Here is a 13,493-nt window from a genome sequence, read left to right on the forward strand (position 1 = left end):
TCCAAAAATGGACGTTTAACTAAACCCCAAAACCTTGGCACCTCAAGGGGGCAGCCTGTCCACAAAGAAATTCCCCAAGGGTATAATAATAATAATTGTTAATTTAATTGTTGTTGTTGTTGTTTTTTACCCACCCATTCACCTCACCCTCCTCCCTACATTTACTTCACACCTCACTTTACAACATCATCATCTGATTCTAGTCATACAGCAAGAACTGTGTCTTAGAGCTTTATCATTTTAGAGGATTAGCTGAGATAACTGGAAAACATAATTATGTGTCATAGTAAGCACCTATACTGTCACTTTTAATATAGGAAAACAAGTTGTAAGTACTTACATACATAAACAAAGCCACCGTTTTGCAGTTTTGTTACAGTATGTTCACATTAGGTAAAAGACAGCAACTTCTACAACGCTCCATGTTAATCATCCCATAAATCCATACATAATGTTCAAATTACACCTTCGACATAAAGAAATACTGAAGTGTAGTAAAATCTGATTTGCTGGGTACATGTGAATAGGAAGTTGGAGCACAGACCATTCAAAAACAGTCATGTCATATATCATCAAGCACAACACTGTAACACTGTCACATAACCTGCTTTACAGCTGGGGAGAAATATAATGTGGGTCACTTAATTGAGGCGCTGTCCTCCATCTTAGATAGGTCAGGTTAGATTTCTTGAAAAATAAGAATTTATTTTGAAAGGCAGGAATTGTCAGACTGTGTCAGTGAGATTTATATTCTTGACCGACCTGAACACAGCTTATTTTCATATGGTGCATAAGCTGTTGTACATGATCACTCATAATTTGATCGGATGCCCTCATGGTCTCTACCGAAAAAGGAAAATCTCTCTCTGGTATTTTGTCCTCTTTCTATATTTGCAAACTAAAGTCACATTTATGATCACATTCCATTTTATTTGAATGTCCTGCAGAGCTAAGTTAACAGTGTAACAAAGTGGTTTTGCTTTAGCTCAGAGCTAATTTGCTTGAACAGTGGGTATGCCAGCCTCTTAACCCCCTTCAAAATGCAGTGGATTTACTCCATGTCCCAGTTTTATCATGGCACTGAAGTGCAGCCCATATAACCATTTTCCTCATCTGTAGCAATACAGTGTGGGAAGGTCCTGGAGGAAGAATGGTTTTGGTTAAGATGATGTTTTTTTTCTTTTATAAAACCTTAGTGACAGTGTTGGCAAATCAGAAAACACTATTGTTGTGTTTGAAGGAGCCCAAATATTGTTCATGCAAGTGGCCCGAAAGGCGCTATGTATTTCCCTGGTGGACTTAATGAACGTACACTCTTAACTCTTAACTGCAGCTTGTGCTTGCATCAAGTAGGATTTTTCAAATGACACACCACAATGTGCTCGAATGTCAGTGTTCACATGTTTGCATCTGTAGCCTAACAGTGACATATTTTGTTACAAGGTTTGGACAGCTTGTTAAATCTGGACCTTTATAAGACATTTCCTGTCTCCTTCCACACCACTGAAGACGATGAAATGAACTGATTTACATTTAAGATGGAACCCATTCTGAAATGCAGTGTGTCAGTGGTGAGATAAGAATTATTTGATATGCTCTTCTACTACTCACACTAAGGTAGCCCTTGTTTTAACTGGAGTAGAGAGTGAAAAACAGCCCCATGCCCAACATGCTAGCCTGGCCTTGTATGATGTATTGTTAACTCAAACAGTGACTGCACACTCCATTCTCCATTTGAAAACAGAGGCAGAAGAGCTTGGAAGCATTAATTAATTATGCCCATTCTGTTGTAACAAGCTCCTCAATATGTTATTAAAAGCAGGTTCAATTATACAACTGGCAACCAGGCTTCAAATGTGTGTGTACATGTGGGTGTGTGCAGACAAAGGGTAAAACATGGTGAATTACAGGAAAATTAAAGGTTTTACTGAGAAATTAGTTGTTAAATGGGAGCACATTTTCACAAGGTTAGGCTCCTAATTGTGGTGTTTTGAAAATAGCCTTGAACATGAACTTTGATATAAATGTTGCAAAAAATAAAATAAAAAATGTAAGTGTTTTACTGATGGACATTTTCTATTTAAAAAAACCATGAATGACATTGTCCTTCAAAAACACAGTACTTCAGACTGTACCAATGAGAAAACATATTTTATGTTAGTTTGGCCCTGGCTCTTATGCCCAAACAAATTTCTCTAATGTTCTTCTTTATTTAAGAGCCATTCAAATGCTGCAAAACATAGTCAAACAAGTTGATTGTAGATTATTGTTGATCAGTGTTAGTGGCTGCCCACTCTATTAGTACCTGTGCTTTGCACACTCCTACCAGCTGTGTTAATGTGCCTGATTGCGATTTCACCGTCCTCTGCAAAGCCGCCTTCTGCTACTCAACCATGACAGCCCGGCTTTATATTTGCTGTGATTGCTGTGCAGTATTTCAGTGATAATGCATACACTTCCTCAGTGCTACATTGTAGATGCGGTGCCTCTGATTCGTCCATCATTCACGATCCCCCCACTAACAATAATTTACAAAGTATATTGAGCTTCACTCAATCATCTTTATTAGGGACCCAACCTAACTGCTACTTTTTGAAGCGTGAAGATGTGAAACTATACAGCAGACTTGATCCCAATAGAAAGAAGAATGAGAAAACTGGAAATGATCCATGATCTTTGTGACCCCTTGAATTTATCTTGTGGCCATCTAGACTAGAGTGTCCCAGCCCTCAGGGCTGAGAAACAGCTTGTGGTAAATGATGGTCACTGTTTGTTTTAGGGCTATAAACCATAGCTTAGTGTAACTGAACTTGTGTAAAAGCCAAGTAGGTTTGTAAGAAAGACAGAGATGTTCAACTGGGGTACACCAAACTAAAACCATTAATAAAAACAAACCTAATACAATGCATCTATAAACTAGCACAGAAATCTCAAGGTTTCAGCTATAAGAAAAAAAATAAGTTGCTAGTACCATGATCTTTCCTAGTGGGCCTGGATATTACAGTAAAAGTGTACACTGAGAAACAAAGTGGTGCAGAAAGCACAAGTAAAAGTCAAAATAAGGGTTAAATGTGCAATTGAGACGGTGAGGTCTATCAATATGTTCCTAAAAGAAGGACCCATTTATTAAAAGAGCTACAGTATAAGTTAAAACCTAGACCTAACAAATGAACACTGTCCATAAACTAAACAAAACAAACTAAACAAAATAAAATCCAGGCAAATGCTTGTATAAGTTAAAATAAACATTACAAAACAATAAAACCAGCCCCTGCCGTGTACAAGAAAAGTCTGACTGCCCTTGGTGCCCCAGAGTTTTTAATCATGTATTAATTAAAATCATGATGTATTCATATTTTTTCAAGCTGCATTTCGTAGCAGATGCCAGACGTTACCAAAATCGTCATTATCAAGTGTACCCCTTCAGCGCTCACTGAACTCCTGCTTCATGCCGGTTTTCTTGTCAACCAGCAACAGTGAATTGAACAGCTGTGTCCAGCTCAGAACATATTCCAAAGTAGATCTGTTCCATGACATGGCATTTAGGCAACTGTTCTGCCTAAATTAAACCAGGTCAGAAAAGACAACACAAGTCATTGATTTTGGGAAAGGTGCATACTTTTACTTTTTCTTTTTTTTTTTTTTTGAAAAAAGACCCCTTATCCCAGTGACACTTGATTGATAATTAAGGAATTTAACCGTATCACAGGGCTGACACACATACTCACTGTCATGAACGTGTACGAGCATGACATGCCTTTGGTCTGTGTGGGGAAACCGGAGCACCCAAAAGAACCCTATGCAGGTGGGTTCGAACCCGTGACCTTGTGGCGAGTGCTGAAGTGGGACTGCTGACCACTTCATTTAATTTTGAAATGAAGGATGCTAAAATTAAAGCTTTATTAAAAGATACAAGTTCACAATTCATCTTGGGAGAATTAAGGAATGTGATTCTTCATAACTAACATGGATAACATTATTGTCTGCTGGGCATAAATCTATGAATGTAGCTCTAATTATCAGGACTTAAAGGGGCTCTTGTTCCCTGTGATGTTGGAGGAGCTCAGCGTGTCGTTGCGTCCAGGTGAGAGGAAGCCTCTCAGGTACATGGGGCGTTCAAGTGCCGCTGTTCACAGTGGTACTTGTTGCATTAAGCGCGGCTAAAGCATCTTATTATAGGCTATGCCGCCTCTTATACTGACAGCAAAATCCGGAAACGATGCCTACATGGAGATCGTGCGTCACAGAAGTTGTTCACTTTTTGCTTAATTCAAACAAAAGCAGCATGAGAGCAAACTAATTAAAACATGCCGGGTGTCATTAGTGAGCGGACTGCCGACACGCCAGGATCATCGCTGACAGCTACTTTAAGCTAGCTACATGCAACCGGGTCAGGGCAGGAAACGGGTCGCTTTTCCCACCAAATTAAAAGCCCAGCTTCTGCTTTATGAGTACACGAACCCCTGAACGCTCGTAAGCGTCTTTTACCTGAAAAGGCAAACCGGAAGTGGTGGCTGTGATTGTCGCTAGCTTGCCCGCGGCGGCGCTGCCAATAACCTCGCAGTTGAAGGAGGGACTTTGTTGAGCGCTGCGTTGGTGGATGCTTTACAGTCAGACAGGAGCACCGGGGACTTGAAGAAAAGCACTTTTCGGGATTTTCAGACACTCGCAGGCTAATTTTTATTCCCAGACATCACACTGCACAGACACGTCAGATCCCCTAAAACATGAAGAACCCCGTGTACTGGGCTGTGCTGGTCGGGATGACCGTCCTGCTGATGGAGCAAGGTAAGTGATGGGCTGTGTTGCCCTGGGAGCACTTGTTATCGCTGGGTTTCACTCTGCTTGGACGAGGCTGTGTGTCAGTGTTTGAAGTTCCCTTTGCACGGTGCAGTCTTCTGCCTACATTTGACATCCGGATGCTGAGGCGCAGCTTAAACGGAGTGATTAGTGAGGAGCAGCTGAGCTGTTTGGGTGCTAGTGACTTGACTCTCTAAGTATCCGGGTGTGCTCTGCATGTGTTTTTGCAGCAGTTAAAATTGTCTGCAGCCTTTTCTCTTGTGGGGAAGTTTAATCCCGTCAAGGTGATTCTCAGCTGCTGGTTTAGTTCAGCTTAGTTGTTCATTTTTGCATCTCAGAGAAATAAAAGAAATAAAAGAAGCAGTCTGTGCATCATTCTGTCTCTAAAAGCTATAGTCACAGCTCTTTCTTTGAACGCACCTGCGCTGTGCCAATTGCGCTTTTTGCGCTTGCGGCTCCTGCTGTCCGAGGATCATCTTGACGCAGACTAAATCTCCTGGACGGGAGGTCTTTGCTGCAAAGTTGATTAAGCATTAGTTGTTAATCCACAATGACTTCGCGGGCAGGTCATCCAAGTTAAGCCATGTATTCTCCGAGCAGGCAGGAGGGCTTTGCTGCTGGGAGGGAGAACAGTGAAGCAGCTCAGTCTTTCTGACCTTGTTTACACCTGACATTAGAAATTCAGTCCAGATTGTGGCTGGACACTGAGGCGTGCAAATAACGGTCACCTAAGGAAAATGAAAGGGTCACCTTTATCAGCGCTAATCAACCTAATGTGTGTTTACCTTTGTTTTTTTTTTCCTTCAAGCTCCATCATCAGTACACAATAAGATTAATGCTTCCAAATCCTCTTTCGATAATGCCCCACAAGTGAACAGTTAAACAAATGAGTGGACAGACCAATGAATGAACATAGGGAGGACAGCAAAGAGGGGTGTCTTTTATTTATCAGCCCTCTAAGCCTCACTATATTTTATTTGGCCTGCAGCCCCTTTGCTCTTTACAGCCACACATAATGCTGCCCTCCAGGATGTGAGGAGCCGAACTCCTGCACAAAACAGAGCAGCTCAGCATTTACAGAGAGCTAAACAATGATGTATAGCATACCTGAGGGCTGCAATCTAAGACTAACTAGTTAACTAATCTATTGATTATTGAAACACATAACTTTTCAAATGCTGAATTGCTCAATGGCTCATATTTAGCTTCTAAATACAGCCTGTGGTAATTTTAGGCTCGTACTAACAATAAAGATGAGTACTCTGTTCAATAATAAGTGTTTTAATGAACCTGCTCATACGAAAGAGAAATAAAAATTCTATGATCCATGGAAATCAAAGTATCAGCAAATAAAATGAAGCATGTTTCGGCAGCTTTCGCTTTAAATGAATTGAAATAGAGGATAAGGATGGAAAGAGGGTACTTTGCTCTGTGCATTCTGTGCTCTGTACTCCGCTGCAGCGACACTTGGCCCACGTTAATCTCACTTTTCTATTGAAATGGGGGAAAGTCAGCATCTTAACGTGGTCTCGTGAGAGGGTTCAGGGATATCTGTCGCTGCAGAGATGTTCTCTGTCTGTGAGTATGTTGTAGGCATGCACAGAAAGGATCAGATCTCCATTGTGGGGGTTAACTTTAACTAACATATACAGGCTCCAAACAGCTTTTTGCCAGATAATAACTGAAAAAGTAGCGGCTGTAAAACAGTAATTAAGCTTCGTAAACCGAGCAGTTAATTTATTTGATCCCATTATCTAATTCTGCATTAAAAGAAAGTCGCCATATTTCATTTCAATTACAGTCTTTATACCATCATAAGCTGTACTGAACAATGGTTGCACTAAATACCATGAGCTACACTGCTCAACTGAAACTCTGATGTTACATGATACACTGTAGACTCTCCCTACTTTTCAACCTAATTATGTATTTGAGACGTGATAGTTGTAAGAGGAAGACGAGTGACTCATTCTGTGTGGTTTAGTAGACCAAAGAGAGCTTGCTTTAACTCAACTTAATAAAACTCCCCACTATAATAAATCCAAACCTATGTTGCAATATACTGTAGTTAGTGCAGTCATTATTTTGCAGAAATGGCGCCAATTGAAGGAACACCTCTGCTTACCTGACGCTATTTAGAAAAACACACAAATTACGGCTGGAATGAGCAGCTAGGGAGACAGTGTTCTGTTTTGTGTCACTTTGTGGCGTGATTTAAAATGTCTGCATTTAATACAGCTCGGAAAGAAACGTCCCTTCTCCTCCACATTTCTGCTCCTATCCATTTTCCAGACAGCACTGAAATTGTGCTGAAGTCATTTGCATATCAGCAGATCTCTTGCACAATCAGAGATGTGTTAGATTAGATTAGATGAAAGTTAAATGTCCCCTTGGGGAAATTGGGTCACCGCAGCTACAGAATAGGGCACCGATAAGGATGATGCAAATATAGAGTGGTTTTGATAAGATAACAAACACGACCAGAGAACACAGGAATGATAATAAATAAATGAATAAAAATAAGACGAGCAGACGAGCAGATGTATGTAGGGTACAAGAGCAGGAGCAGCTCTGATTGGAAAATAGGCTGGATTTCATTTACTGGTTGTGCTTAGAGTTGAGAAAGGATACTGCAGCATTTTATTAAATCCCTTTTTTGAACCCAGTTAGCTTTTAACATATGCAAATGATATAGTTATACACTGAGGGATTCAGTTCAGTTGATCTGTAATCACCTTTTGTTGGCTGAGAAGCCAGAACATTTTGGTTTTTAGTGGTGGATTAATTAAATTGAGACAACTCATCGAGAAAGAAGCTCCTTTTGCAAATAAACCAGCGTTGGCCAAGTGCAGACAGCAGCTTAAAAACAGCCCATTAACCAGACAATGGGCAAAACTTTGATTTGGCCTTTAGACATGGTAATTTAGTTAATGAATTAATATATGGTGATCTGCTGCTGGCATCAGTAACAGAAACAGAAAGTTGCAGAGTTTTGCTAACTTCTCTGTCAGAAGCCTGCTTCTCTTCCAGCTGTGGTAAGAAAGTGTTTTGCACTTCTGCACACAATAGTAATGTCGGGGGAGTGCTCATGAGGTACAATTATCTCAATTGCATCCACTTTTTCCTTAATTGCATCTTTTCCTTTTCGTCTTAGTCTCTCCCTACCAAGGATGGAAGGAAAGATGTAAGGCTAAAGAGACAAGGAAAGACCAAATGCGGATATGTTTTTTTTAACAGAAACAAGACGTCCTTTCCCCCCTAAACTGTCACCTGAAGCGATGTCTGTTTCTGACAGCTCAGGTGGATCAGTCAGACTATTACATGTTGGAGTTATTCATATTCACTGTCTGAAACATTACAGAGGTAAGATCCTACAGTGTTGGAACTAGACACAGTCCAATACAATTCAATCCAGACATTTTTTAAAGGATTTGTATGAACAAAAATAGAGCTGATCCAAATCCTGAGCTGTCTTGACTGACCTCTTAATGTTTTTTGTCAGAACACAGCTTAGAGCTATTTAGCCTGCCATTAGCATTAAGCAGTATACGTTCATATTCACATTCACCTATTGTTGTGGATTGATCTCGCTGTAAGATATCACGAATAGAAGCAGCTTGTGCACATTGTGACTTCGTGAAAGAAAGGGATGTTTTTGCTCATACGGATATGTAGAGAAATATGCAGGAGTCCCTGCAGGTCAGAAACAAGGCAGGTGCGGTGGATGTGGACAAGGCAAGGCAAGGCAGATCACAGGAGCAGAGAAAAACAATCCAGAGCGATTGATAGAGACAGTAAGAGCTGCCCGGGATGAAGTGCTCTGTTAGTTGGCTGACTGAGGCTGCAGTCACTGTGGCAGGAAGCACTGTACATCTGGATGGCAGTCGACACGAATAACTGCTTGAAGCGCTTCTCGTTGCACCTCGAGGGGATGAGCCGCAGGCTAAATTTGCTGTGGGGCTGTGTCAGCTCACTGGAGAGAGGGTGGGAGGCTTTGGCCAAAATGCAGATCACTTCTGATTTATGTTGATGCATTTTGGCATATGTCTTTTTCTTTCTTTCATTTATTTTAAATGAAAAAAAAAAAGCAAAAATTCCAAGAGGCACTTGACATCACACGCAGTACAACATTATGCAGCTCTTTGCTTTGGCTTTCTCATGTGCAATGGGGAAATATGTGTAATATGTCACGGTTATCTTTACTGTGGCTCTCATTGAATGCATAGTTTGCATTATTTTCTGCCTGCTTGTTTGCTTGGCACAGGCAGTTGTATTCATTCACTGACAGAACTGATTTATGCTTGACATGCAAGTCACACATAAAAGCAAGCAGGAGTATAAGGAACGCGTGCCTGGAATGAGCTCTACAGATCTTTTCATGTTTTCTGTAAGGTCAAGCAGTAGACTGTCATGCAACTGGAAATATAGGGTACCTTTTTCTTATCTGCAGCTGCTTTCACTGTTTACATGAGTGCATTGAATATGCAAGCAGCTTCAGAATTCTTCCTTAAAGCAGGAGGGATCTGAAACCCCAATTGTTGATCATCTTCTGCGAACAAACTCCAGCAGCATCTGAAGGGGAAGGTACGAAGCAATCGTACACTGCCGTCAGTGGGTGTTGTGTGTTTGCAAGAAGGAAACAAAAGTTGCAAAAAAGGAAACGAAATGAATAGAGAACAAAAATTTGAAAAAGCAGCAAAGCCCTGTAACAAACCACCCAAAACAAAGCGACACATGTTCTTTTCCTGACAAAGAAAAGAAGAGCATTGCTTTCTGGAGTATTAATCCAGCTTAAGATAAACACTGGTAATGAGGCAGCCTCATTGTCTAAAAGGGCTTCTTCCCTCCCTCTTTCTCTCTATGTGGCTGGGAGAAGACAGTACTGACTGTGTTGCCAGGATGCAGTGCAAACTCTTGAGGGTTTTTTTTTGGCCCAAACCCTTGCAGGCCTGTGCATTGTGCCCCGTTGGTCCACGAGGCCGTGTCAGCCAAAGACATGAATTATAGCTGGTTAGATCACAATTTTGAGCAACAGCTGTTATTGGATGACCAGCTGAGAGAGCAGAGATGGATAGGGGTGGCTGTAAGTGGGCCGCGGTGTGCTCGTTGTATGCAGCCTTTTGTTGAAGACATTGAGATCATTGTTGATGGGTAGAGTGTTTTCCGTTCTTATCACAGGGATTCAGCTACTCAGTAGGGATCTCAAGGAAAAAGAGGCAGAGCTGTAGCTGTAAAAAATGTCTGTGTCTGTGTCTGTGTCCCGGCACACAGTCCGCACAAAAGCCACGCTGCAAGATGTACGAGCAGAGCAGGCAGATGGCTGACAATGGCAGGTAGATATCACCATCTGTGAAAAGTGGCGTGATGTCCAAATTTTATAAGTGAATGTCTTGTAAATTGGCCATGAGATATTAAAGCCAGGTACTTCTCAGCTGGAGAGCAAGAGTTTGCCCTCAGATGCTCTCATTATATGTGTATTTTTCTAATGTGCTTTTCCTGAACCTTCCTCAAGTAATACCTTTATACTAACTGTGTGAAATAGACATTCTGTCAATCTGCATGGCTGATTTGGGAATGTTACTGGTTTCGACGGACCATCGATTTGTTGCACTAATTTCTTTTATCAACCTGGGTCTTTAGTTCACTGCTGTTAATACAAGTTACAGCAAGTTGGAATCAATGAGTAAAAACATCATTACAGTACATATAGTATCAGTTGTACTGTACATAGGCTTGAGTCTGTATAATAATGGATACTTCAGTAGCACTGTTGATGGTTTTTTGTTCTGTCAGAAAAGCAGACAAGGCCCAAGGTCCCTATCAGACGTAACTATAGACCGCATATCTAAGGCTTCCAACCTAAGTCAATGTTGAATAGAAAGTTAGTTTTGTGGTATGTGTTTTTTTTTTGCAATGCCCTCTGTACCTCAAATCCAAATTGTCACATAGTACTTTGTACTCTGGTCATTCAACTAAGCTAAAATGGTATTTCTGCTTCTTCTGTTTGAATTGAAAATATCTGGACATAATATCTATGAAATGAGAAAAATACTGGATCATGTAACAAAATGCACTTAGGAATTAACTATTTATCTCTAGAGTACTTTACAGGCTACTACAGTGTTTTTTTGTTATTGATGCTAATAACGAGTGAAGACATCGGACTGGATATGATTTTTATTATTAAGCTTCATGCTGTTTTTTTTTAAAAACATACAGCTTTTTACTTAGAAAATAAATTAGACAGATTAAGAGATGATGAGTGTCTGTAACTGAGAATTATTTCATGGAAACAATAAGAGACAATATTTGTTTTTGCAAAAGGCAAATTGCTAATTGTTATCCAGTTGTTTTTATTTTCATTCCTGTGGTGAGAAACAATCTATGTGTTACATTTTGTAAGGGTTTTTTTTTTGTTTGTGTGTGCTTCATATGACTAATGAATGACTTCTGGGTTGTAAAAAGTTTGTTGTATGAGTTTAATGGAAGTTGGATCGATTTATTCATACTTAGTGTCAGCAATCAATTTGCAGAGCTGGAATTTCAATGAAGGCTTTGACAACTGTGGCCGCACTGGGTATGAAATTGACAAATCGGCAAATAACAAAAACAACAAGTCTCAGGAGATGCTGATAAAACCATATCTCTTGAATATAATTATAATATTACTTACTTTTTACAACAATTTCTCTACTTTTCTCTTCCAAGATATAAGATGACACAAGGCCCACTAGAAGAAGGAATTGGATGGATCCACAGACTTCTTGATATTTGAAATGCAGATAAACACAGCTGGATAAATCTATCATGGGCAGACAATAAAATCTGAATCAGGCTTTTGCTTATTTTTCATACTGTAGGTGATGCAAATGTGCTGAATAAAGTCCATAGTTAGCACATGGATTCACTTTCACTGACTGAATATCATAAAAATGCAGTGTCATCATGCAGTAGCAATACATACATTTGCATGGAAGTACAAAGGCTAAGCTTATTGAGAAGCTTTTCCTCCCTCACATAGTTTTCCAAGTCTCATTGAAGTGGTCATGTGACTGGGTGGCCACAAGGGACCTTGCCAAGGAGAGCTGATTAATAAGCAACAGGGATAGTGACTTCCGACTGTGTCCATTCACCAGGTTGTTGTGTCGAAGAAATGCCGCCTCCTTAAAAACTCACAGCTTACACTTTGCAGTGTCTGTCCATGTAAGCAGCTTTATATATGGATGTATATCATTTTCCTTTAGCTTAAAGGGATGCTAAGGCTGTTGAGAAGTTTTTCTTTGAAGCACAGAGTTTTCAACTGTTCTGTTTTTTTGGTTTTTGGAATAAAAGTTTTGTTGAAGATAAGATAAGTTGAAGATAAGACAAAATTGTTAAGAGGCAAAGATGCCTATTTACCAAGTTTTACACAAATTCTGCGAAGCAGATACTGTATTGTTGCTAGATGTTTTTAGATTTTATTGCCACTTTCTACATCAAATTTGCATAATCCAATATAACATCTGTTGTTTGAAGTTTTCAAACAACACTTTTTTGAAGAAAAATAAACTCAGCTACTGCTTCCAGGATTTTCCAGAGTTTGCAAGATGACTACCCAGTGTGAAATGCAGATCTGCTGCATCTTTGTTTTCACTGGAACAAGACAACAAATTCACACTAAATGATTTTTTTTGTCTGTCGTTAGTATTTATTTGTCTTTCATCATAAAACATGCATCATACAGGGCAGCTAAAGATATGGGGGGACTGGCAATTAGGAAACCAGCTCATAGTTGATCAGAACATATCTTGTCTTAGATTAGTACTAGCTGTTGTTTTGGATCAGAAGCACAGTGTGGTATTTTCAGTTTCATGTGAGGAGACTGCAGAGATGTCAAAGCTTACATATAGAAGCTTCTTATTCCTCCATGTTGGTGATATCCAGTGCGTGAGACATTATGATTTCAGCTTATCTGTCCGACCTTAAGGGAATTTCTTTTTTTTTTTCACTTGATGTAAAGGATGAACTGATTAGAATTTGTTGCTCTATGTCAAGGTCACTGTGCCCTTATGTAAATGGTAAATGCTCCTCACTCATATAGCGCTTTTCTACCTAGCTGGTACTCAAAGCGCTTTACACTGCGTCTCATTCACCCATTCACACACACAAGCACACACACATTCACACACCGATGGCAGAGCTGCTATGCAGCTGACCTGACTCACTCACACTTATGTGTGTCCTATTTCCATCAATGTTATTTTGCTAAAATGCAGGAAGGAATTTAATTACATCTAGTACCAACATCAACTTGGACTCATGCCTAAACTTATTAAAATATGAGTCTGGACAGAAGTGTGTAAACTATGTTGTCACTGGTAAGCAGAGGCTATTGACCGCAATGTAGTTATTATAGTTTCTTTGTTAAGTGACCTTAGTATGGTAGAGCAGAGCCTAAAACAGGCAGTAAAAAACAAGCATGGCTGACAGTGTAACCAGTACCAGTGAATAGCTTTGGATTAGAAACCTTTATTAGTTGCAGAGTGGGAAAATTGCATTGTGGACAGGCTGCCACTTTGAAGCACCAAGGGTTTGGGGTTGGGGCAAAGATAAGTGAAAGTGGTACAGTGAAGTCAAGACGCTGTTTGTTGTCAATTATGTCTGTTCATATGAAATGGTACAGGAGCATTGACTAGTCTTTCTGGCATTGGCAA

The 13,493-nt window shown here is 40.1% G+C and overlaps 1 protein-coding gene across 1 annotated transcript in view; it reads left to right on the forward strand.

Moving 5' to 3' along the window:
* The first annotated feature begins 4,636 nt into the window (after positions 1-4,636).
* Positions 4,637-13,493, forward strand: part of ntm (neurotrimin) — a 343,077-nt gene continuing 334,220 nt past the window's right edge. The window contains exon 1 of the mRNA XM_026370325.1: positions 4,637-4,788. Coding sequence (XP_026226110.1) covers positions 4,728-4,788 — 61 coding nt within the window. The 5' untranslated portion in view covers positions 4,637-4,727. The remainder of the gene's footprint in view (positions 4,789-13,493) is intronic.

This window comes from Anabas testudineus, chromosome 14, assembly GCF_900324465.2.
Source record: "Anabas testudineus chromosome 14, fAnaTes1.2, whole genome shotgun sequence".
Classification (NCBI taxonomy): domain Eukaryota; kingdom Metazoa; phylum Chordata; class Actinopteri; order Anabantiformes; family Anabantidae; genus Anabas; species Anabas testudineus.